The sequence below is a fragment of the Adiantum capillus-veneris genome, chromosome 8, assembly GCF_014529385.1.
Source record: "Adiantum capillus-veneris isolate H3 chromosome 8, ASM1452938v2, whole genome shotgun sequence".
NCBI classification, from domain to species: Eukaryota; Viridiplantae; Streptophyta; class Polypodiopsida; order Polypodiales; family Pteridaceae; genus Adiantum; species Adiantum capillus-veneris.
Genome location: NC_140938.1, coordinates 151,328,472 through 151,355,656, shown reverse-complemented (window position 1 = coordinate 151,355,656; position 27,185 = coordinate 151,328,472). Strand labels below are relative to the sequence as shown.

At 44.0% G+C, this 27,185-nt stretch overlaps 1 protein-coding gene across 1 annotated transcript; it reads right to left on the bottom strand.

The window, feature by feature from the left end:
- LOC147453167 (heat shock protein 90-5, chloroplastic-like) lies at positions 1-27,185 on the bottom strand. Its single transcript, XM_086518645.1, has 20 exons — positions 26,941-27,185; positions 25,923-26,168; positions 25,768-25,841; positions 25,572-25,697; positions 25,210-25,303; positions 25,049-25,132; positions 24,691-24,834; positions 24,449-24,565; positions 3,644-3,691; positions 3,490-3,561; positions 3,276-3,380; positions 2,186-2,326; positions 2,013-2,105; positions 1,858-1,935; positions 1,493-1,747; positions 1,295-1,397; positions 1,031-1,205; positions 855-960; positions 682-771; positions 1-599 (listed from the first exon to the last, which is right to left on the bottom strand). Exons 1-20 carry the CDS (start codon positions 26,995-26,997, stop codon positions 417-419), a joined length of 2,391 nt encoding a protein of 796 aa, XP_086374771.1. The 5' UTR covers positions 26,998-27,185; the 3' UTR covers positions 1-416.

Genomic DNA, 27,185 nt, shown 5'->3' with positions numbered 1-27,185 from the left:
GCCATTCAAGAGAGCTATTATTTGCAGTGATCAAGGAATAATACAAAAATCCAAGCATAACTCACTTTACAGAGTATGCCAAAAACAACATGAGAAAGGAAAAAGACCCTTCTTCATCACCGTTGACTTACAATTACAACAATTTTGTAATGCATATTTCAGAACCGTGGAAACTTTTCAAATGATATTCCTTCAAAATCCATTGAATCAAAGAATTATAAGGGGCCACCTATACGTATACAGAGAACGTTTTTTCGAGCGTGATGAAGTTGCGAAATGCAATCTGACTGAAGACATCACATCTGCATCTTCCTCTTCAGAGAAATGTACATCTACTCTATAGCCGCATAATCACTACAAAAAGCATCAGCTTGCCATGGGATCAATGCATCCAGAGAGGGTGAGATGACCCACCTCTAGTTCCAGGGATCACTTTCCACCTGAACCTCAGATGGCTCCACTACCTCTACATCCTGGACTGCTTCAGTATTTGTATCTGAGCTTTCTTCTTGCTCAGGACTTGAATCTCCTTTTGCACCCGCCATAGCTAGCCCCAGAACCTCAAACACCTTCCCACCATACTCGGCAGGATTTTCAGGCTGAAACAATGTAGAAAAATTGAACAAAAGCTACTGAAATAATCTGAATAAAGACATTCACAAAAAATAAGCTCCAACTTACGAAGAAACCACTGGCCATTAGTGCTGTCTCGTGCAACATGTTCACAATGTCCTGAACTTTAGAACTTCTAGGGGTGTCCTTACAAGCAACCTGCAAAGGCAAAAGACACCATTGACAGGACAAAACAAACATCTATGAATCGGATTGCAAAACAGAAAAAGAAAAACACACACATTCAAATCCTTCATTATTGGATGATCTGGGTTGATCTCCAGAACTCGCCTCCCTCTCATGAAATCCATCGTGGACTCATCTCCCAGTGTTTGAGCTTTCATTATCCTAGGTAGACACAGAATTCAGCAATTTGCACCATTTCGAGTCAACAAGAGATGAACTTGAGGAGTACTACCTCTCCATATTTGCAGACCAACCAAACTTTCCTGAGACCAAAACACAAGGAGACGAGCTTATACGCTTAGATACTTGCACTTTAGCCACCTTCTCCCCAAGAATTTGCTTCATCCAATCACATAAAAGCTGGTACTCTTTTTCCTTTTCTCTCTCTTCCACTTCATCATCTCCACCTTCAGAGCAGCAGATTCCAGTATTAGACAATGTAACTTAGACCACAATTTATCAGAAATAGAAAATCAAATCAAGTTCTTTTCCATACCTAAATCCAAGTCCTCTTTGCTAATATCAACGAACTTCTTTCCCTCATACTCTTGAAGATTTGTGATCGCCACTTCATCAATGGGTTCAATCAGGAACAGCACCTGTAATTTGTCAAATAGTTGCAAACAGTAAGTTTCAGAGGAAACTTAACTATAGGCCTTCCAGCACACCAGAACAATCAACAATCCTTGCATACCTCATAATCTTTTTTCAAAAGTGCCTCAAGAAAAGGAGCGCTTTTAGCACTTTTGATACTGTCAGCTGCGAAGTAATAAATGGCATTTTGCTCTGGCTTCATGTCTTCGACATACGTTTTCAGACTGACTAGACTATCTTCGTGCCTTGAGGTGAAAAATCGTAGAAGTGGAGTCAGCCGCTTATGATTTGCAGAATCCTCGATACAACCCAGCTTTATACTTCGACCAAAATTGGTCCAGAAGGACTTGTAAGCCTGTAGATTGACGCACACCACAGACACTGCTCAGAAAGTTGAAAAGCCCAATGCTTCTGTCAGCAGCAAGCACAATATTAAGACTCAGATATATGCTGCAAAAAAGAAACCTCCTTGTCTTCTCTGTCAGCAATTTCTTGACACATATCAAAGATTTTTCGGACAAGCCTCTTTTTCATGATTCTCACCTGCAAAAAACCCTTGCTTTCAGAATGGATGTCACAATAGACAAGGAATTGAATAACGAAACAAGTTGAGGACTTACAATTCGGCTCTCCTGAAGTATCTCTCTTGATACATTTAAAGGAAGGTCGTTTGAATCGACAACACCTTTCACAAACCCAAGATAGCGAGGAAGCTGCAGAATTCAATAGAGAGGTTTTAGTTCAGATTCAGTATGCATGTCAAAAAGAAGTATTAATGGAAGAATCTTCTCACCAATTCCCCGTCAAAATCGGCAGATATAAATACACGTTTCACATATAACCGTATATTTTTGTTATTGGCAGTATACAACTCCTCAGCATTGAATGGCGCCATTCCTGGGATGTACAGCAAACTCCTAAACTCCACTTCACCCTGCAGTCAATTAGAGTAAGAGCTTTACTTTCTGAGAAAAGTGAACAGAATTGAGAATGATTTAAATCCCACCTAAAAGGCACCAAAAATTCAAGGGCTAATTATACCACAAGGGTTCTCACTGTTTAAAGTTATGCATCTCATCCCCCCCCCCCAAAACCCAAACTTATTGGACTCCATCAATTTTGATTCATTTTCCTCATTTATTTTTGCCTTCAAAATTGGGTAGGGCAAAGCAAATTCACAGCAAGGAATTAAAAGCTTTGTTTGCCCCTCAATCCTTCCCTTCCCCCCTGCGCCCAACCTTCTATCCCTCCCATTCATATTATTTTAAAAAACATGTGGACAGAAAAATTACAGCTGATTTTAATTTATTTTTTTAAAGAAAAAAACTTAAACCAAGAGGGGAGCCCAGGAAGTGCTATAGAGGAACAAAGGTAAGGATACAGACTGTATGAAAATAACAGCAGATTATGGCAGGGTTAATCCCCACTGACAGGAGGCCGAGTGTATCACTCTCAAGCTCTCCCGCTGCATTATTACATGCAACTCCTGGCCTATAATGCGATAGCTTTATATTGAACAAACACAGTCTCGTACTACAGACTAGAGGGGACATGAGTTGTTTTATAGGATTGAAATCATCAGCTTCAGGATTTCTAGTGTGGTCTTCAAAGTGTCAGCTAAACCAAAACCATGGTCCCTACTGTTGATAAGGCCATTCTTTGCATGTTTTTAAACCTAAAATATATTATCAATTTACTTCATTAGAATACAGGTCACAGAGGTCTCAAGTCAAGGCCCCACAAAAGGCTTATAATGTATCTACTATGATCAGCTGAGAAAAAATAGCATCCTTTATAACAGAACTGCAAACAGACAGAGCTGAAAATTCAAACTTAATAACAACGCAACCACCGGGTTCTTACAAGAGAGTATCGTGCAATACCTCTGTTGTAAAATGTGTGTATGCCAGTGGGTCTAGGTACTCATTGAAGGTACTCTTGTAGAAGGCATCATACTCGTTCTTTTCCACTTCTTTCGGGATTCGCATCTAAAAAAACAGAAAACCGTCCCTAAGATCTCTATTCCTAAGCAGCTCTGACTTCATAACAAAAATCTACAAAATGATAACTTAAAAGCAGGGCATGCACAGTACATACCCAAATTGGTTTGGTTTCATTGACAAGCTCCCACTCATGATATTTCTCAGTCTTTGTTTTCATCTCCTGCTCCTGTCACATCACAAAACATCAAGTACTTCTCATTTCCTGAAATAATGCAGCTGCGTTTTAGAGAAGCTGCATTAAGACAAACCTTCGACTCAGTGCTGGTGTCATCTGTGTCAGTTGAATCAGACGAATCCTTCAAAAGAGAGAGAAACCCATTAAAGACAGATACACGATGACAAAATCATCTGTGTCAGTTGAATCAGACGAATCCTTCAAAAGAGAGAGAAACCCATTAAAGACAGATACACGATGACAAAAGTCAGCTCTAGAAATATAAACAGATTGATGGTACAGAAGGTTCCTTTTAATTGACAAGATATGTGCAACTAATAGAGAGAAGAGAGAATAGAACTATGAGTAAAGGTGCTGTGTGTGTGTGTGTGTGTGTGTGTGTGTGAGAGAGAGAGAGAGAGAGAGAGAAGACAACACCAAACGGGGTCCCAAACCCCCCTCCAAGGGTGCCCCCTACTCTGTTGCTAGAGTGATATTTGCTTTAGATTGCATAAATGCTAATACAATGGTTCTAGATGCTCAGATGCTAATGGGATCATGCACTAGAAGCTTGAACTGATGGTGCTTGAGAGGCTAAGGGCTGAAATCTGAAAACGCTAGGGAATCTGGCAGGGGTCTGCAAACTCTGGTTGAGGGTGCTGATATGGGCTATGGCTGAAATCAGATGGAACTGGCTATAGATATAGCAGACTTGGACACTCCCAGCTAGGAATCTACCACAACACACCCGAGCAAACTGAAAGAACTGCACAAAACTGAGAGCGAGAGAGAGAGAGAGAGACCACACGGCACGACGTAGTTTTGCGCCGAAAGAGACTGGCCCCAAAGACTAACACCCCTTTAAGTATTACTTTATTATTAATGCTTCACAAAGTACAATGTCTGAGGGTCCTCGTCTTAGCAACACTCCCAAGCTCATCTACCTGACACTGAGGCCTTGGCACTCAATTTCTAGGCCCTAGGCCTTCCAAAAGCAGTACATATGAAAAGCATCTTGGCCCAAAAGCTAGCGCCAAGGGGACCCAACGTGATTTGCAAAAATTTGTACATATCACACATCAGCAACACAAATCGCGGAAGTCCGTGCGGCCTACCACGTCATCAGCAGTATTCGCAAACATCCGTACAGTTGTCACATCATCAGCCCTCCACGCCACTTTTAGCCTTTTGTCCCTTAGGCCCCATCAAACAGGACCCCATAAGTTGGAACAACTTATAAAATGAATATCCTTAATTTTAGGCCTATTGGATAGGTTATGCAAGTTGGTACAATCTTCTCCTGCATCTTTCAGTAGGGTTCTAACCCCTCTTTGTCCAAAGTCCGTCCTTTAGGTCATGCCACATAATCACTTTAAGATAGAAAGAATTGTAATCGCCCTCCATTACGACTGCTAAACTAACATGAGCCAGAAACTAATTCAATAGACACTAACTCAAAGTACCGACGCACTAAACAACACATATCCAATACTTGCACAAAGACTACAACCAATGAACATTCACATCACTATCCCCGTCGAGATCTTAGATGAGAATCATGATCACGGTAACGTATTTAGCAAACATATCCAAATCTCATCAATCTCTAGCGGATGTCTTGATTGACTAAATCTTGTTACTATCATATCCACACCACCCCTCACGTGAGCAAAGACCGAATTGTTGCGGTCATTTCGTCTTTCAAACATGCCCTCAAACACGACACACATGAGAGAGCACATGTAACAAATTCATTTAAGAAATTCCCATGTCAAAGTACTTCTTTTCATAAAGTCATACAACAGAATACTATTAGCCCGTCAGTACCCATGAAATCTCGAAAGAAATAAGTGACTTTATTCCATCTGGGTAATTTGTCACAAAGGAACGAAGTAACTCCCCTCTTGTGCAGTCTGCACCGCACAAGATTCAACAGGCTAATCATTGGTAATTGTTGGAATAGTCGAAGCTAGACCAAAAGCCTCAAGGTTAAGCTTTAAAGTCCGAGGAGTATCTACTAGGTCCTCCACCATCCATTTCGCATACGATGCCGGATAGTTCTTAAACTTGACTAACTATCGGCGTACCAGCTTATCTTTCATACTCCTTTCCTTGTGAGCCAGTATCTGTTCTGGAATGAGAATCTCCTCTGTCTCTTCCACCTCACATTGCTCCCCTGGCTCCCTGTCCACTGGCACCTCACCTTTGAAAGGCAGCAACAGACTCCCATGAAATGCATTGTGAATCTTCCAAGTACCTGGTAACTTCAGTCTAAAGGATACACCATTTATCTTGTCCTTAATCTAGGAAGGGCCATAGTATCGTATACTCAACTTTGGAAAAGGTTGCTCCTTACCCTTTCGTTTCCGAAGACGTGCCTTCTCAAACCGGAGAAGCACCCAATCATCTTCCTTCAATTGCAAGTCACGTTGATGTTTGTCCGCTGCCTTCTTATACTGTGCTTGAGACTTCTCTAGAGCCTCGCACACCTTTGCAAAAGCAGTGTCCACATCCTGAACATACTAATTTGCTTCAAAAATCTTATCCTTGGTGCTTAGAATAGGTAAAACCTTCTTACCACCCTCGATGATCTCAAATGGCGCCTTCTTTGTAGACATATGTACTGTGTTCTTGTAGGCAAACTCCACCAAGGGCAATACTTCTCCCACTGAGCCTTCTAATCAGAGATGTAAGACTTCAACAAGTCATGAACCATTGAATTCGCCATCTCCGATTGCCCATCTGTCTGTGGATGAAAAGAAGATGAGAATTAAACTGAGTACTAATATTCTCCCAAATTGCCCTCCAAAACTGTCACGTGACACATTCAGCCCTATGTGTCCGTGGACAAGCTACAGCATGATCAGGGTTCAGTCAATCCAGTCAGTCTAGATTTAGAAGTGATCTGGCACTTTTGTGAGTCTATTCGTAGACCGTGCATGCCCAGTCACTTAGTGTAGATGCATATCCTCTGGTTGCACACAACATGATCATAAGCATTCCCATCAGAATCAGTCAGGGGATTTTCCAATGCATTTAGTCTATTTTACCTATTTTAGGCATTTTTCACTTATTAATTTAAGTGACTTTCCAACAAAAGTAGGTAGGGCAATTTTGCTAAGTGTGTATATAAGCAAACTAGAGCTAGCACTATTTGGCAAAAGAGGCAGCGGGAGCTCCACGCTCAACAAGCAACTTCTCAGCAGACACCCCCCCCCCCCCCCCCCGGAGACCTAGCGTTTTGCAAATCCAACATCACCTAGCGTTTTCACCTCAGATCAGCCAGCGTTTTGCCTTTGCAGATCCCGGCAACAACAACACCTCAGATCAGCCTAGAGTTTTTGAATTTGCAGAGCCACGGCGACAGAAGCACAGATTTTCAGCCCTAGCGTTTTTGCATCTACTACTCACCCTAGCGTTTTGCAGATTCACCGCAACGGAAAGTCGAGGAACATCAGCGTTTTCAGTTTTCAGCAGTTGGCACCCGCAAATCAAGTCCCGAACCTCGCAGATCTCACCTTCCTGCAGCAATTCCTCGCCGCACGGTCAGTTTCCGCAAGGTTTACAGTTTCAGCCCGGAAAACGCAAATTTCAGCATCTGCGTTTTCAGCGCGTCGTCGTCGCATCGTCGTCATCGACATCGTCACCGACATAGAGTCAGAATTCAGCAAATAGAAGATCAACAGATTTCAGCCCATAGCGTTTTTGGACAGCAGTAGAAAGATTGCAGATTTCAGCCCTTAGTCATCCCCGTCGTCCTCACTGACATAGCCTAGACTTGCATCAGTCTCATGCATACCATTTGTACCAGATTGTGCAATCATAAGTAGACCACTCTCGCCGACGAGAGTGGGGACTTCGGAGGAGGGTTTACAACGTCTCTGGTGTCGTATCTCTCTTCTCTCTCTATCTCTCAGTCTCATACACTTGCACGCACAATGTCCATTCACTTTGTTTGTGATCATAGCAATCTCTCATTAAGAACGGAAGGCTCTCCCTTCCATAAGAACAAAAAGGAACCTTGAGCACAGTTCGGAGCACTCATCTTGAGCAAAGCGCAAACAATCATTCCGCTGCATCTAACATTGGTATCAGAGCTTTGGCAGTGTTCTGTATCACTCAAGGAAAGAACCACAAGAATTTTTTTTGCTTGTTGCGGTCGCACGAACCCAAGTTCGCTTGGGCGTGTCGATTCCTAATCGTGCTTTTGAAGAGTGACAGGAATCCCAAGAAAGAAGGGCTTGTCCAGCCTCCCCTTGTCTCTTTTCACTCATTGAGAGCGGACTGTGCACTTAGCGGCCGGCCAATCGACGTGAGGTGGAAAAAGCAACCTTGGTGTGAGCGCAAGGCCGCCAAGGGGTGCGCCCACAGAAAGGAGTAGAACTTGGTGAAGAGAAGATCCTTCTCAAACACGGTTTGCAAGCGAAAGCAAACCTCAAGACCCTCAAGAACCTCAAGAACCCAAGACCCTTGAGAACCCAAGAACCAAGACTCTCAAGAACCCAAGTTCCTCGTGAACTTAAGAACTCAAGACCCCACGAACCCACGAGAATCCACGACTCAGAATGGTCTTCACTCGAAGCGGAATGGATACTTCGCTTAGAGGTGATGAGCATGAGAGAGGCGAAGAAGAATTTTGCCCACCAGGAGGTTTTTCCGACCCTCCCCCTTCCCCATCTACGTCAAGGATTGCACTAACTCCTATGGAGGAGATGGACCAGATGTTTATGAAAAGGAAGTTAGAACGCGAAGCAAGATATACAGAAAGAATGGCAGAAATGGAACGCAGACACGCAGAAAGAAGAGCAGAAAGAAGAGCAGAACGAGAAGCAGCAAGGAAGGAAGCCAAAGCAATACAAGAACAGAGCGACCGACAAAACAAAGAGTTCTGGCGACTCTATTCTCAAGTTCAGGCACAGATGCAAGAGATTTGGGAAAAGGAGACTCTCTCAGTCTCTTCTTCTCAGCGTCACCATGAAACGCGTTTCGACGGGTCAGGACAGGTGAAACGTTTCGGGCCTTGAAACGTTCACTCACCAAGTGAAACACAAGCCGTTTCACTAACAACAAGTTACCATAGTTTTAGTTTTAAAGTCGCTAAACGCACGTTTCGGTCTCACGTTTCACTGTGCTCTCATTTTGGACTGAAAAGTTTCGTCGTGAAACGCCACGTTTCAAGGTGAAACGTTTCAGCCTTGAAACGTTTCGCAGTTACGTTGCTTCTTCTCCCAAGCATGACACACAGGATTTGCATGATTATGAGAAGCATGATGATTTGATTGATCATGACAAGCATGATGATTTGAATAACAATGATTTGCATGATGATAATTTGATTGACAATGATAAGCATGATGATTTGATTGACAATGACAAGCATGATGATTTGCATGATCAAGATGTGATTGCATGAAGATGACGTGATTGTTCACAAGGATGATGAGTAAGTTGATGCTTTTACTAGCGAAGCTAACCTCGTTGCAGATTCGATCAATCACGAAGAACCGATCTTGGCTTTCGAGTCAAGGTCCAAAGAATCCCCACAGGACCATTCGATAACTCAGGAAAAACCGATCTTGGCTCTCGAGCCTAGGTCCAAAGAACCCTCACAGGAAGTATTATGTGTTCGCATGATTGATACGCACGCGTTGTTCGAGTATTTCATTCGTGATCGTTTCCTGTATTTTAGTCAGCATCTTTATGTGATCCCTTTCACTAGGCATGACATATTGTACGTTGAAGACATTTCAATCATGAATGAGCACGATTGTATGCGTGAAAAGCTGAAAAGTATGTAAGGAAGTCACATTCCATGTCTCTTCCTTGGCATGACACAGTTGTAGAAAGAGCACATGAAAGTATGAGCACCAAGCGTGGGCATTTCTATGGTGTTTTGCCACAGTTGATTGCTCTAGATCAAAAGAGAAAGATTCGATCTCATTGTTTGCATATGTTTGGTGAACGGTTTGTCACTCCGTCTCTATGTTTATCTACATTGCATCCACAATCTTTAGCGAAGACAAGATTTTTTCCACTCACTTTACATGGAATAGGTATGTTCATGGTTTTGTATTGGAAATGGTTTCATGAATTTTCAGCAATGGAGATTCTTGAAGAAGAAAGAAGCATGACTCTCGACAAAGTTGAAGCATTGAAGGAGCCATATAAGACTTTGTGTCGCTTTCGGCACAGCCCAAAGAAGCAAGCGTTCAAGACCTTTATGAAGTTCAAGTATCGCACGACCCACACATCAGAGTGGGCAAGCGAAGAGTCCCTTCCAGGATTCCGGATGCTATTGGCAATCTCTCTCGACGCCATACAGCTCGGTACCAATACCTCACTTTGAAAAGGAGGGGATGTCACGTGACACATCCAGCCCTATGTGTCCGTGGACAAGCTACAACATGATCAGGGTTCAGTCGATCTAGATTTAGAAGTGATATGGCACTTTTGTGAGTCTATTCGTAGACCATGCATGCCCAGTCACTTAGTGTAGATGCATATCCTCTGGTTGCACACAGCATGCATAAGCATTTCCATCAGAATCAGTCAGGGGAATTTTCCAGTGCATTTAGCCTATTTTACCTATTTTAGGCATTTTTCACTTATTAATTTCAGTGACTTTCCAACAAAAGTAGGTAGGGCAATTTTGCTAAGTTTGTATATAAGCAAACTAGAGCTAGCACTATTTGGCAGAAGAGGCAGCAGGAGCTCCACGCTCAACAGGCAACTTCTTAGCAGACAACAGCAACACCTCATATCAGCCTAGCGTTTTTGCATTTGCAGAGCCACGGCAACGGAAGCATAGATTCTCAGCCCTAGCGTTTTTGCACTCCGTTGCATTGTCGAGATTTGTGCAATCAATAGTAGACCGCTCTCGCCATAGAGAGTGGGGCCTTCGGAGAAGGGTCTGGCAACATTCTGGTGTCGTATTCTTGTCTCTCTATCTCTCAGTCTCAGCATGTCACAAACTGCTGACGTGTCAAAGCCTAAAGAATGGGGCCAACTTACATATGCCGGCCGAGGGGCCTAAACCACCTCGCAGATCTCACCTTCCCGCAACAGTTTCTCACCACACGTTCAGTTTCCACAAGGTTTACAGTTTCAGCCCGGAAAACGCAGATTTCAGCATCTGCGTTTTCAGCGCGTCGTCGTCGCATCGTCGTCATCGACATCGTCACCGACAAAGTCAGAATTCAGCAAATAGAAGATTAGCAGATTTCAGCCCATAGCATTTTTGGACAGCAGTAGAAAGATTGCAGATTTCAACCGTTAGGTCGACTTCGTCATCCCCGTCGTCCTCACCGACATAGCCTAGACTTGCATCAGTCTCATGCATATCATTTGTACCAGATTGTGCAATCATAAGTAGACCACTCTGAGTGGGGCCTTCGGAGGAGGGTTTTACAAGGTCTCTGGTGTCGTATCTCTCTTCTCTCTCTATCTCTCAGTCTCATACACTTGCACACATAGTGTCCATTCACTTTGTTTGTGATCATAGCAATCTCTCATTAAGAACGGAAGGCTCTCCCTTCCATAAGAACAAAAAGGAACCTTGAGCACAGTTCGGAGCACTCATCTTGAGCAAAGCGCAAACATTCATTCCGCTGAATCTAACAAAAACAAACTAGTAAAACGGGGATCTCTATCTGAAACTATAGACTCAGGCATGCCATGTAGTCAAAATATCTGTGGGACAAGCAGTTTAGCCAAATGATCAAGCTTAACACTATTCTTGACCTGCTTGCTAAATCTGTCGACAACATGCCCACTCTGAGTCCTGGGAAGGTCAAAAATGAAATCCATTGCTATACTTTCCAAGGTCGGCTAGGTGTAGGTAAAGGTTCCAAAAGACATGGTGCCTTGTGTCAAACTTGACCTTCTGGCATACTAAACAACTGCAAACAAACTCGTCCACACCCTTTTTGAGCCTCGGCCAATAGAAAAATCATTCCACACCTTTCAAGGTGGTTTTTGTGCCGCGATGGCCTGAAAAAGGTGGACATTGGCACTCTATCAAAACCTTATTTTGCAATGCTTGTGTAACACACAACAAGTTTTTCCACATCAAATAGACTTTCTTGAGAGAATAGCTTGTAACCACTTCCCCACTCTATAATCAATCAAAGATGTCTCCAAAATTCAAATCTGTGCCATATCCTCGAAGCTCTGTGATGCACCGCCGAAATAGCCAGAACCAAATGATTACAAGACAATCCATCTGCCACCACATTCTTAAGTCCATGAACATGCACAATCTGAAAGTGAAATTGTAAAACATGCCCACCGTATCTTCTTGTCCAAAAGATGTTTCTAGGACAAGAAATAGCCCAAACTTTTGTGATCGGTAAACCTTGTAAAATCGGCTCTGAATAAAAAGTATCGCCACTAAGTAAGAGCATGGATAACTGCCAAAAGCGCTTTCTCATTGTAAGGTGCAACAAAATGAATGTCTAAACTTTGCTCAAGATAAGTGCTCCGAACTGTGCTCAAGCTTCCTTTTACTTACGGAAGGGAGAGCCCGAGCCTTCCGTTCCTTTAGTGAGAGAGTGCAATGGACACAAACAAAGTGAATGGACACTGTGAATGGAAGTGCATGAGACTGAGAGATAAAGAAGATAATACGACACCAGAGACATTGTAAAACCCTCCTCCGAAGGCCCCACTCTCTATGGCGAGAACGGTCTACTTATGATTGCACAAATCTCTACAATGCCTGGACTTGCCAACAATGTCGACGACGATGAGAACGACGACGAGACAGGCTGAAATCTGGAAACTCTAAGGGCTGAAATCTGCAAATCTTTATTTGTTGGATTCTGACTCTATGTCGATGACGACAGTACGACGACGACGCGCTGAAAACGCAGATGCTGAAATTTGTGTTTTGCGGGCTGAAACTATAAACCTTGCGGAAACTGACCGTGCGGCAAGGAACTGTTGCGGGAAGGTGAGATCTGCGAGGTTCGGGACTTGATCTGCGGGGTGAATTCTGGGTTCCGTTTGGAATAGACTATGCTAAACCAAAAGCATCGAGGTAAAGTTTCACAATCTGAGGAGTATCCGCTAGGTCCTCCTCCTCCATCCACTTCGCACCCAATGCAGGATAGTTCTTGAACTTAACCAAGAACCGCCTTCGGACTTTACCTTTAATCTTCGTATCCTTATGTGCCAAAATCTGTTCAGGAACAAGGATCTCATCGTTTTCTTCCACTTCGGGTTGCTCATCACGCTCCCCATCATCAGGCACATCACCCTTAAAAGGTTTCAAGAGACTCACATGGAATGCATTGTGAATCCTCCAAGTATCCGGCAATTTCAATCAGAAGGAGACATCAATTATCTTTCAGTGATCTCGAAAGGTCCGTAGTATCGCATACTAAGCTTTGGAAAAAGCCTCTCCTTTCCCTTTTTCTTTCGTAGGCGTGCCTTCTCAAAACGTAAGAGCACCCAATCATTCTCCTTCAATTTCAAGTCGCGACGAAGCAATCCATTGCCTTTTTCTGTCGTTCTTGAGACTTCTGCAAAGTCTCGCGAACCTTGGCAAAAGCTGTATCCAAATCTCGCGTATATTCATCCGCTTCAAAAATTTTATCTTTCGTGCTTAGGAAGGGTGGAACCTTCGTAGCACCTTCAACAATCTCAAATGGCGCCTTCCCCGTCGAAGAGTGTATCGTGTTATTGTAGGCAAATTCCACCAAAGGTAAGTACTTTACCCATTGAGTCTTCTGATCAAAGATATAAGACTTCAATAATTCTAGAACCACTGAATTTGCAATCTCAGATTGCCCATCAGTTTGCGGGTGGAACGAAGACGAGAACTGCAACCGCATGCCAATGTTCTCCCAAATTGCCTTCCAAAACAAACTCGTAAATCTGGGGTCTCTATCGGAGACAATCATCTCAAGCATGCCATGTAATCTGAAGATCTGGGCCACAAACAGTCTCACTAAATGATTCGGCTTGACTGTTTTCTTTACTGGGATGAAATGAGCCTGTTTGCTAAATCTGTCAACAACAGTCCAGATACCATCGTGACCACTCTGTGTTCTCGGGAGATCAAAAATGAAATCCATCGCAATACTTTCCCAGGGGCGGGTGGGTATGGGTAAAGGCTGTAACAATCCCTGTGCCTTATACCTGTCAAACTTGACCTTATGGCATACTAAGCAATTGCGCACAAACTCTTCTACATCCTTTTTGAGTCTCGGCCAAAAGAAGTATCTCTCTACCCCCTTCATGGTGGTAGCAATGCCGCGGTGACTCGTACAAGGTGGACAGTGGCATTCAGTCGTAACCTTTTCCCTCATCGGCTGTGTAGCGCACAACATGGTTTTTCTCATCAAGTAGCCTTCCCAAATGGAGTATCCTGTTGTCTCCCCATCCCGTATCTGTGTGAAAATATCTGCAAAATCTGTATCTGTGGCATACTGATCGACCGTATCCTCAAAGCTCCTATGATGTATCGCGGAAATAGCCAGAACTGATGGCTTCTGAGACAAAGCATCTGCCACCACATTCTTTTGTCCTTGCACATGGACAATCTGGAAGTGAAACTGTGACAAGATGTTCGCCCACCGCATCTGCTTTTCCAAAGCTGCTTCTGTGAAGAAAAGTAGCACAAACTCTGATGGTCTGTAAAAACAGTAAAATCCGCTCCGAGTAGGTAATGCCGCCACTGAGTAAGAGCATGGATAACCGCCAAAAGCTCTTTCTCATAAATCTGTGTTGTCATCTCCGGCCTAGAGAACAATCGGCTCTCGTAAGCAATGACATGGCCTTCTTGCATCAAGACCACACCCAGACTACGACCACAAGCATCACAATATACTTCAAATGACTTCTGCAAATCCGGCAAAGTCAAAACTGGTCCCGTGGTCAATTTCTCTTTCAATGTCCGAAAGGCACTCACCTCTGTGGATCCCCACGAGAAAGGAACTCCTTTCTATGTCAAGACATGCAAAGGGGAAGCAACCTCTGCAAACTTTCGTATAAACCGCATGTAGTACGAACACAATCCCAAGAAGCTTCTAACTCCATGGACATTCTTCAAATCGGGCCAATCACGTAAAGTCTCTATCTTTGCCGGATCCATTTGCACTCCTGCTGCTGAGACAATGTGTCCCAAAAGTGTATCTCTAGTAGTAAAAATTCACTTTTCTTTCCATTAATCACTAACTTGTGATCTCGTAATGCCTGAAAGACCTGAAGCAGATGATCTCTGTGTTCTGTCTCATTCTTGGAGAAAACAATGATGTCGTCAAAGAAAGTGCCAACAAATAGCCTGTACTCTCGAAAAATCCTATCCATCATCCGGTTAAATGTCGCAGGAGCATTGGTTAGGCCAAAAGGCATCACCAAAAACTCAAATAACCCAAAAGTAGTCCGAAAGGCTATCTTGTAGACGTCTCCCGATGCGATTCGGATCTGATGATATCCACTCTGCAAGTCAATCCTGCTAAAACACGAGGATCCCTGTAACTTGTCGAGTATATCATCGATCCTAGGAATCGGAAATTTGTTCTTGATGGTGATTTTGTTGAGAGCTCTATAACCGATGCACATCCTCCAAGATCCGTCTTTCTTCAAAACCAGCAACACTGGAGAGCAATACGGTGAAGTACTAGGCTGGACAAAACCCTTTTCCAAGAGGTCTTTCACTTAGTTCATAATCTCTTCATTCTGTGCTCGGCTCACACGGTAAGGTGGCCGGTTCGGTGATGTGCTTCCAGGTATCAGATCAATGGTATGATCTTCAGGACGAGCAGGCAATAACTCTCCTGGTAGGCCCTCTGAGAAGCAGTCGGCGTGAGAGTGGAGAAAATCTTGGCGTTCTTTATCAAGTTCAGACATATTTGTCCTATCCTTATCGCTCAATTCTTTCATAAAGATCGAGTCAACAAACAGACTGGATTTCATTAATTTTGAAATTGGCCGAAGCCGATACAATAGGGACAGACTCGCGCTTCAGTTTAATATCAAGTACAATTGTTCTGCCCTTTTCTGTAGTCAAAGTCGCTTTTCTCGTTTGATAATCGACCACAGCGTTGTTCTTGTGGTACGAGGGAATCCCTAAGAGAACATCACAACCCTCCAAAGACATTATGAAGAAGTCCTCAAGCCCCAAATACCCCTGACAATGCAACCGAAGTTTGCCAATAACAGGTGTAATGGCTACGTCCCTGTCGGGTGCCGCTAGAACTGCCTCCGCAAGTGGTCCCATCTGATCGGGAGTAATCTCGAGCCGTGCCGCCAATTCCGGTGAAATGAAGTTGGCCTTGGCTCCTCCATCAAAGAAGATCAAGGCCTCTTGATCTTTCACTTTGCCCCAAGCTCGGCAAAGTTCTGTACTCTCGTCCATGGTGTCGGGATCGGTACCCACACAATCTGAAACCGGTCCTGTTTTCATCTTGCCTTTTCCTCAACGTTCCTCAACTGCTCTCGAACTCTCAGGCTTGTCGTCGTCCTTATCATTATGTTCTTTCTGTGCCTTTTTAGGGCACTTCGCGGAGATGTGTCCATGTTCCCCGCATCCAAAGCACTTCCCCTCCTTGATGAATCGAGCTCGCTCCTAAGGAGTAAGCTTGGGTCGTGTATCCTTTTTCTCTGGGTTGCTCTTTTTCTTTCTACTTTCATTTCCAGAAGTCTATTCGGCTCGTTGTGTCATGGCTTCATCTGTGGGGTAGGTCAAACTGCCAGAGTGAATGGCAAAGCCCTGCTTCGCATGACTCATCAACTCCTGAATAGAAGTTAACTTCTGCTCCAAGAAGTGATCTCGGATCTCTGTAGGTAGACCCAAGGTGAACCGCTCAATCTGTTCTCTGAACGAGATCTTCTTGAATGAAGAGTTTGCCAATAACAGGTGTAATGGCTACGTCCCTGTCGGGTGCCGCTAGAACTGCCTCCGCAAGTGGTCCCATCTGATCGGGAGTAATCTCGAGCCGTGCCGCCAATTCCGGTGAAATGAAGTTGGCCTTGGCTCCTCCATCAAAGAAGATCAAGGTCTCTTGATCTTTCACTTTGCCCCAAGCTCGGCAAAGTTCTGTACTCTCGTCCATGGTGTCGGGATCGGTACCCACACAATCTGAAACCGGTCCTGTTTTCATCTTGCCTTTTCCTCAACGTTCCTCAGCTGCTCTCGAACTCTCAGGCTTGTCGTCGTCCTTATCATTATGTTCTTTCTGTGCCTTTTTAGGGCACTTCGCGGAGATGTGTCCATGTTCCCCGCATCCAAAGCACTTCCCCTCCTTGATGAATCGAGCTCGCTCCTAAGGAGTAAGCTTGGGTCGTGTATCCTTTTTCTCTGGGTTGCTCTTTTTCTTTCTACTTTCATTCCCAGAAGTCTATTCGGCTCGTTGTGTCATGGCTTCATCTGTGGGGTAGGTCAAACTGCCAGAGTGAATGGCAAAGCCCTGCTTCGCATGACTCATCAACTCCTGAATAGAAGTTAACTTCTGCTCCAAGCAGTGATCTCGGATCTCTGTAGGTAGACCCAAGGTGAACCGCTCAATCTGTTCTCTGAACGAGATCTTCTTGAATGAAGAGGCGGGTAGAAAAGAGCTCCAGAATCTTTCACAGTAAGCATTGATTGTATCTTTCTTTGTCATCCGAAGATGGTTCCAAGCAACTTGTATATCTCATTCATATTCTTGCGTCAACCAAGAAGAAATAAAAAGCTTCTTAGATGTCAGCCATTTAATTGGCGCAGTCTTGTTTAAAAGAAGCGTGGACCACTAAGTACGAGCATTCCCCTTAAAGTAAGAGGGAGCTCTCCGAATCTTGGAGTACTCTGAATAGCGTCCTCCCGCGCAAAGCGATGTCAAACTGCTGTATAAAAGACAAAGCCTTCGATGCATCTGAGTATCCTAAAAAAGTATCCAACTTGATCGAGTGGCCACCTTCCTTAAGCTCTCGGACTTTCTTGCTTTTATCTTCAAGAAAGTCATATCGGTTGGCTTTGTAAAAATTCTTCTTGTTCGCATAAAAGTTTCCGTCATCGGAAGATGAGCTGTCTGTAGACGAGTCCTCAGTAGAAGTGTCAATCTCTGGGTGAGATTTCCCCTTCTTTGCCTTTTTCTTGCCCTTTCCGAAGCTTTGTTTCTTGCTTCGCTTTTTACCTTTTCTGTCTTCTTCGCTCAAATCTAAAGAGCTAGAAGAACAGTCAGAAGAAGAAGAAGAAGAGGAACTGGATACTCCTTCAAATCGAACACGCTTCTTCTGTTTCTTTGCCTTGTCAAATGTCGATTGACGACCCAAATATCTCGGGAAGTCAGTGCCTTTCTTCTGCTTTTTGCTGTGCTTTTTGGCTTTCTTTTGTGCGTCAAAAAGCTGAGCAATCCGTGCATCAACCACCTCTTGTAATTCCTATTCTGAATACTGTTTGTGATCAGAAGGTTACTTGAGAGCGGGATTCAGGGGTGGTGTAGTGGTGTTTTGTCACTGCTCACGCACTTCATGAAAAGAAGTCTCGCTTATATATTTTGCCAATTCGGATCCTTCGCAAAACTGAGCATCATCTTTGTTGCATCGTCGATCAATTGACAACGCTTCATCTCTCTTTGCTCCGCCTGAGTAGGCCGAGGCGGGCCATACTCTCTGCTGGAATCTTCGTTGTGATCCCTGCCCGCATCTCCAGATGCAAAGGGAGTGGACTGATCCTTGCGTGAAGCCATAGGTGCCGCGGAAAAAAAAATTGGGGATCGGATTTCTCGTAGAAGAGAAATCGGTCGTGCTCTGATACCACTGTAACAAACTTGGACACTCCAAGTCAAGAATCAATCGCGATAGCACCAAATAACCACTTCAAAACAATTCACAGATCACAATAGATTTGCACTGGCCCGGCGAAGTTCCGTGCCTAGAGATATTGGCCCCAAAGACTGGCGCCCCTTTCGGTATTTCTTTATGTATTAAATCAATGTCAAAGTACAAAGAGCGGTTAGGGTTTCACTCTCAGACTCTACGTCTAGATGCTCTGAGAAGTGAGGCCCTCACCGTGAATATAAAGATTACAAGGGATGCCCAAAAGCAGAGCCCCAAAAGCTTTCAGTTCAAAAGCAATCTCTCTCTCTCTCTCAAGAGAGCAAGTAACATAAAGCAAGTTCTCTCTCTCTCCAATTCCTTGCGTAGCCAAAAATCAAGAGAAAGCGTCGTGTCACAAGACGGGAGCGTACACGAGCACTTAGAAAATCTGAAAATTATAATTCTTTGAAAACATGAGAGAAGGCAGAAGATCGACACAGCATTGGGGACCAGAAGATGGGCTGGTCCCCCCCCCCCGTTAAGAGTATTCTTTTATTCAGGGAGAATTCTTATACAAGCACGAGAACCGGAGGAAACCCCTCTGTTCTGTAATCTTAGACCCGAAGGTCGTGCTTTCTCGTTAAGGGCTTGGGCACAAGGCCGTTCCTTCCCGTAAGGGACTTAGGCGTGAAGCCGTACCTTCCCGTAAGGGACTTAGGCGTGAAGCCGTACTTTCCCATAAGGGACTTAGGCGTGAAGTCGTACCTTCCCGTGAAGGGCCTTCCCGTAAGTCGGGAGTTTCCTGCAAAACAAACCACACAGAGCAACAATTCTCAATGCGTATCAACACCTTATACCTGTCGCTTCTTGCTCGGAGAATCAACATCCGTACTCAGCCGTCACGCGAACACTCGCAGTTTCCGTCGCCAGACTCTGCTTCCGGCGTATGAAAACTGGAACGCTTGCTGCCCTTTTATAGGCTCTGGCACCTGGCGGGAATAGTGGCCCAAAAAGCAGAGCCAGCGCTCCTAGAGAGAGGAGAGAGAAAGATCACAAATTCAGCCCCCCCCCCCCCTCGTAGCTTTTCTAGCGCTGCCTTTTTTTGAAGTACTTGCTTTATTTTATTAATGAAGGCCCGGTCACTTAAAAATGACGGGCCACTTTAATAAAATAAAGTGTGAACCTGTTCAAACTTTAAAAACTCACTTAGTCAATGAAAACAATGCTACACGGACACATTCCAGGCGTCCCCGGGTGCAAGACACGACACAGATGCAATGCAGACACAGACTCCTCGCGAGAAAACATCTGTCCTCCCGCGACTGTTCCTGCTTTTCGTAAAAAGCTTCATTGAACCCATCTTTATTCTTGTGCTTGCGTTCTTACCCGTATTTTCTTACTCAGTTCGGATTTCCTCCTTAGCCTACGGGATGCCCCCTTACTGATGCACCCGTCACCCATCAAGTGACGCATCAGGAGCACTCGTAACCCGGCCCTTTCCACCGAACTTACGGAAACTCCTTCGCGATGTTTACCGTCACCCATCAAATGACACATCAGAGTTGTCCGTTCTTGATGGCAGTTCCTGTAGCTACAATCTTTTTAACAGTTCTTAGTGCACATAATAAAATATCCTAAAAAAGAGATTTAATCATTAAAAATAAGAAAATAGTCCAATTAGCAACACGTCGCTTGCTTTTTTTTTTCAACCTCCGCAAATTTCGGGAATCCGTATCTGCTGCCACGTGGCATTTTTGCCTGATTAGGGTTTCAGCCAACAGTTTAGGGTTAGGGTTTTCAATTAGGGTTTTCGACAAAAATTAGGGTTTTTGACAAAAATTAGGGTTTCTGTTGTCGGTAGCCACGTCATCACTTTGTGACAGTAACAGAAGATCCTTCTCTAATACAGATTGCAAGCTAAAGAAGAACCTCAAGAACCACAAGCAACCTTGGTGTGAGCGCAAGGCCCCTTTCGATTCTTCCCCTTTCCCATCTACGCCACAGTTTGCACCAAATCCTATGGAGGCTTTGATCAAGTCGATGATGGACATGATGTCACAACAAGAAGCGAATCGCGTTGCCTTGGAGCGTGAGGGCGAAGCACGCGAAGAAAGAGACCTGCGCATGCAAGAGTTGGTTCGACAGGTTCTCACCTCGAAACCCGAGTTGGCCAAAGAAGTTGGTAATTCATCACGTGGCGCAAGCCGAGATTCGGACTCCAACAACCGGGTCACATAGAAGATCACGGTCAATAAGTACGATGGTATGATGGATGCTAGTGTTATTCATTCTTGATTTTTCCGATTCTTCCCCTTTCCCATCTACGCCACAGTTTGCACCAAATCCTATGGAGGCTTTGATCAAGTCGATGATGGACATGATGTCACAACAAGAAGCGAATCGCGTTGCCTTGGAGCGTGAGGGCGAAGCACGCGAAGAAAGAGACCTGCGCATGCAAGAGTTGGTTCGACAGGTTCTCACCTCGAAACCCGAGTTGGCCAAAGAAGTTGGTAATTCATCACGTGGCGCAAGCCGAGATTCGGACTCCAACAACCGGGTCACATAGAAGATCACGGTCAATAAGTACGATGGTATGATGGATGCTAGTGTTATTCATTCTTGGTTGCATCAATTTAATGCTTATTTTGCGACAACTAAGAAGACAGGAAATAGCAAGGTTTTGACGGCAACCATGTACCTTGTCTTTGATGCCATTAATTGGTACCATGCATGGCAAGAGGCACAATTGGCCGTGCACCTAGAGGACGCCGACGAAGACGCATCCCTTTCTTTCAATTGGGCCGACTTCCAAGACAAGCTCAAGGCGCGGTTTATGCCACCACAATACCTAGCACGGTTGAAAGATGATTGGCGCAGTCTCAAGCAAAATGGTATGCCAGTTATGTTTTTCTCTAATCGTGTTTTGCAGCTCGGCACCCAATTACGCAAATCGAATGATGAGCGCAAGGAGGCTTTCATTTTCGAGTTGGACGACTATGTCAGGTTTGATGTCGAAGTCCTCGACCCAATTGATCTCAACAAGGCGGTAGTGATTGCTCTTGCACAGGAGATGAAGCACAACAAGGGAAAGCCCAAGGAAAACAAGACTTCTTCAAATACCACTCAGACTTCTCAGAACGGTAAGAACGGTAAGAATGGTAACTCTTCTAACTAATATCTAGTCTCTCAGAAAAGAACTCTCCAAATGAACCTAAGGGTAAAGCTAACACAATTGCTAAACCTAAGCTCACTCTATATGAAAAGGCAAAACAAGGAATTTTAGGCGGATACATCACGTCGAAAGAGCAAAGCATTTATTCTAAGGAAGGTCATTATCATTGTCACATCAAGGGTCACATAAAAAGAACATGTTCTAATCTTGACTCTAATGAATCTAAAGAACCCACAGAACCCACTTCCTTTGTCAAATCAATAAATGAGAACATGAGAAAGACCTAAGTTTCTCATGATCCTCCCATTGATGAGTCTTTCATTGAGTGTTATGGTCAAGTGAAGGGTCAACGTTTTGTCATATTGTTTGCCCCGGGCAATATACATGATTTGATTAGTGACGCTCTTGTCGAAAGAGCCCGCTTGGAGGTTAGCAAGACAACTCCTTTCGAGGTGTCAGGCTTCTCTCCCAGTATGGACTCTCTTATCACACGAGTGCCTTCCTGTTTTGTTCACTGTTCAACAAGCGTCCTTCCGCATAAAATTTGTAGTCTCTCCTCTTTCAGGGTATAATATGCTTTTGGGCATTCAATGGTTTCATGAGCATAACCCTCCATTGATTGGGCAAAAAATACGTTCACTTTTAATGCTAAAAGTGACTATCCCATTGTCATTCGTGGAGAGCAAGTTGTTCATTCTTCATCTCTCATTTCTAATGTGCAGGCGAAGATTGAAAAGAATCAAGAGAAGAAAACTCTCTCGGTCTTTTCTTCTCCAAAGCACGACACACAGGAATTGCATGATCAAGATGTGATTATTCACGAGCATGATGATTTGCATCATAATGTTGTGATTGTTCACAAGGATGATGGTTTAGTTGATACTACTTTTTAGTGAAGCTAACCACAATGCAGATTCAATCAATCACGAAGAGCCGATCTTGGCTCTCAAGTCGAGGTCTAAAGAACCCCCACATGAAGTATTATGTGTTCGAATGATTAGTCAGCACGCATTGTTCGAGTGTTTCATTCGTGATGCTTTCCTGTATTTTAGTCACCGTCCTTATGTGGTCCCTTTTTTGTGTGTGTTTGATAAACGGTTTAACACTCCGTCTCTATGTTCATCTAGATTGCATGCACAGTCTTTACAGAAGACTATAATTTTTCCAGTCATTTTACGTGGAATGGGTATGTTCATGTTTTTGTGTTGGAAGTGGTTTCAGGAATTTTCATCTTCGAAGATTCTTGAAGAAGGTAGACGCATGACTATAGACGAAGTTGAAGTATTGAAGAAGCCACAGATGATTGTCGCTTTCGGCACGGCCCAAAGAAGCAAGCGTTGCAGACCTTTATGAAGTTCAAGTATCGCATGACCCACGCATCCAAGTGAGCTGGCAAAGAGTCGTTCCCAGGATTCCAAACGTTGTTGGCGATCTCCCTCGATGCCATACAGTTCGGTACCAGTACCTCACTTTGAAAAGGAGGGGATGTCGCGTGCAATGTGCACATCTAACCCTATGTGTATGTGGACAAGCTACTTAGTTCCACCCCAAGAGAGCACTGGCCCCAAACACTGGCACCCCTTTCTATATTTCTTTATTATTACTGATCGCAAAGTACAACAACCAGGGAGCACCTCCTCTGCAATCTACCCACTGAAGAGTGCCAAAGAGGGCCCCCAAGGCTCATATTTAAAGGCCCAAAGCCTAAAAGCATCAAATATGAAAAGCTAACCCCAAAAGAACACTTTCCTAAAAATTTGGGAATTTCCTAAAAATCCATGAATTGCGGAATGTCCGTACAGGTGCCACATCATCATATTTTGTTGTGCAAAGTCTTCTGAGTGTGTTCTGCTTTATTTTTAATGCCTTTGTCACTTGGGCCCTATCGGATAGGATCCCGTAAGTTGGTGGGAACTCTTCTTTTAAAATAGGCTACTCGTCAAGACTTTGTAAGTCTGTAAAACTTCTTCTTTTGCTGCTGCTTCTTAGGATTTTAACCCCTTGCCCAGGATCTGAAGGTTAGCTCCGTTCTTCAATGGCTTGACACGTCAACACTTTGTGACATCCTTCTCATCCTCTCCTAGATAATCCAAACCCTCTCCCTCAAGCCTCAAGCTCTCAAGAGTCAAGAAGGCCCCCGATGGCATATTTTAGGTTTACCGTTCCAACCCCTGTTCTCGTTCTGCTATTCCGGGGCCACCCTGTTCCGGAAACGTTCCGTAGGCCTTCCCGCCACAGTTACAAGGAATGGCCATTTTCACGTCTCCATTCCCCATTCCCATCCCAATTTCCCGTTCCAAATCCCTATTCCCTATTTCAAACGTGAGTATCTGAAACAGGGAATGGCATTCATTTCATGCACATTGTCATTCCGCGTTCCCCATTCCAATTTCCCGTTCCCATTCCATGTCACTAAGATTCAACCTCTAGTTTTCCGAAGGACATATTAGTAAATGTCTTTCTAGATAAGTGGGACTAACATTATATATTTCTCAATTTCTATCAAAAACGTCTTAAAAGTGTTCTATAATTAATTATCTTTTGCAATGGTATGTATTTTTTATGTACTCATGTACCGAAGATGTATTGTAGACTACGTATGATTCCATCTTGGACCCCAGCCCTCAAACAATGCAAGACAAGGGTAGCAAGGGCGTGGGGCTGTGGGACAACAAGGGGAGGGAGAAGCGGACGAGGCAGCTTTCAAGGTGCAACCAAGAGGCAGTAGCGCACCATGTGTGACATCACTGCAAGGTGGTGGCAAGCAAGGGGCAGCCTGAGGAAGATGGGCGAACCAGGCAAGGGGAAGAGCGACACAGCAAGAGAATGAAGGAGACAAGCAGCTCTCTCTCTCTCTCTCTCTCTCTCTCTCTCTCTCTCTCTCTCTCTCTCTCTCTCTCTCTCTCTCTCAAATGTGCAAGGTGTAAGTATATTCATATGCAAACTCCAAAGTCGAGAATAGCTACAAAAAGAGGAAGTACATACCGGTACTGTTCGAGTTTTTTCCATCCATACATGGATTGGAAATGAAATAAACTGGGAGTAGCTTTTGACGAGTTCTTTGATGCGTACCGGGTCAGAATATTCAAAAGCCTCATCAGGCTGCACATCACCAATACACAAGAGACACCTAAAATCTTACATGTTTTCATCCCTACTGGTTTTGTAAGAGCGCTAAAGCCACTGCACAAAAATGGGAATAGAGAAAACCCACATCATTTAAATACCTTCAGATATAATGTTATAGAGGTGCCTCGTGGCAGAAGCTTCTCGGGATCAACCTCCTCTCTGATAATATATGAGCTACTATCTGCTTCTCCCTCCCACACAAACTGCCTGTCTGATTTGGGACTTTTTGTTGAGACTACCACCTGGAGATTTAGAATAAACATCCATGAGGTTATAACTTATGATACACGCAAAAAGGGACAAGCAAGAATCCCTCTATTCTGACAAATGCAAGACTGCAAGTAAAAACACTTCCAGGCATTGACAAAGAAAATGGCCAAATGTTCAGTTGGATGTTAAATCTCTCTTTCAAGTGACTCAGAACCCAAAACAAGGTTACACGAAAAGGGAGATCACCTTTTCAGCAACCAAAAACGCTGAGTAAAATCCGACCCCAAATTGGCCAATCAAATTATTGTCACCCAGGGCCTCTTTGTTGTCCTACCAAAAATTTAAAAAAGACACTGTAAGAAGCACTTTTCGTTCCACTATTAAAAAATATACTGGATGTAGCGCACCTTCAATGCCTTCACAAACTTGGCTGTACCACTTTGAGCAATCGTTCCCAAACTATCAATCAAATCCTGCTTGGTCATCCCCACTCCAGTATCCCTGCAGTAGTTATTAGAGAGCAAATCCATGTCACAGCCCGATGGCAATATATTGTCATTCAACTAATCGCAAGGTAAGATATGGCAATATATTCTCATTCAACTAACTATCGCAAGGTAAGATATGGCACTTAACCAACCCTACTTCATACAAATTCAAAGCGTCATTTACTTTCACCAAAATTATTTGGTGTAGTTGCTCTGCAAATAATGCAAAACATTCACATGAACCGATGTGCGAGAAAAGAGTAGCCTATATCAGTCCTTACATTATAGTGACGGTCCCATTAGCAGGATCAGGCTTAATCCTTATCTCGAGTTCAGGACAATCCTTCAACACACTGTCGTCTGTGACACTTAAAAAGCGTAACTTGTCCAAAGCATCACTTGCATTACTGCATTAAGAAGAAAATATTTTAGCTTCAGAAAGCTCAGAAGATGGGCACGTAAGAATTGTCCAGCTACCTCACGAGCTCCCGAAGAAACACTTCTTTATGGCTGTAGAGACTGTGCACAATCAAGTCTAGCAGTCTACTGACCTGGTAAGACAATGAGCTCATGCAATCATTTATTCTGTCTGATTAGTCTGAGGATAAAGACACGCTTATCTCATATTTTACCTCAGCCTGATACTCAAGCTTCTCTGCAGGTATCTCAGCTTCTTCTACTTCTGCTACAGCAGCTTCACATCTAAAGGAAGCCGATGAATGTGAAAGAGACTTCACAGAGTATCCAGTAGAAATGTATCTTGTTTGTTGAAGTGATTGACCCAAAAAAACCGTCCTCGGAATCCTTGTCTTGCACAGCCTTAAAGCCCTGCTTGTTTGGAGCCCTTGTGCTGCTTGACAGACAGAAGCTTTGGTTGTCTGCAATGAGTAAATAAATTATTGATTAGGGACCCTGTAATCAGTAAACTAACAAATATCGTAGAGGCCACTAGCACAAAAGTAAGCTGTCTACCCTACACAGCTATCGGGGACAATATGTGTCACCACTACAGGATAACAAACCAGCATCACAACAGAAAGAATACCCAAACCTTCCCCCCCCCCCCCCCTTCCCCCAAACCATGCTCTAGCAACCAAGGTCATCCTATCATACTTTCAAATTACAATTCTGTGCTATGTAGATTAGCAGAGCGCAGCTGAAAGATAAATCAAAGGCTGTGGGAGCCTCCCACACCAGGGAACTGCTTGCTCCTCTCTGCAGCGTTTCCATACAAACATCACTGACCACAATGCATGGTCAATGAATATTCCATGTATAATTTTGCAAAACGTGCTCCCCGTTGCATTCATTAAACACAGGAAGGTCCCCTGCTTGGATGTGTTTAATGGCCCAATTACACCAGTGAAGCCCTCCAATCTGCTCCTCGCTAATAGTCTCTAGAAGGGCATTTCCCTTTTATTTCAATTGTAATCACCAAAAGTTGGTACAGACACGGAATGGCTTTTACGTGAAACTATTCGAAAATCTTTGTACAGACATAGCTGCATCCATTGCATATTCACTCTGCAGCTTGATGAGCAGAGAACTATACAACAACGCGTTTACTTGTAAGATAGAAAACTCTAGATTCAATTCTTGTAAAAGTTTGAGGTTGCAGCTACTCTTTAGAAGACAGAAACAGCTGCCTACCTTGTCGGACAGAGAGCGCCCGGAGACTGCAATGCTGGTGACGCCGACGGCAGCCATGTCGCAGCTAGGGCTTAGGACCAGTGCAGGAGGTTTATCCGGAGGTAAGATTGAATCTTCTAGACCCTTACGAAGAAGATCGAAACACCATTTTCAATAGTTCCGTCCGGGCAGACGTATGGTCCACAATGTGAACGTTCCAATGCATTCCGAATGGTCCATCATGGAGGGTACGCACTGCAGGCTTG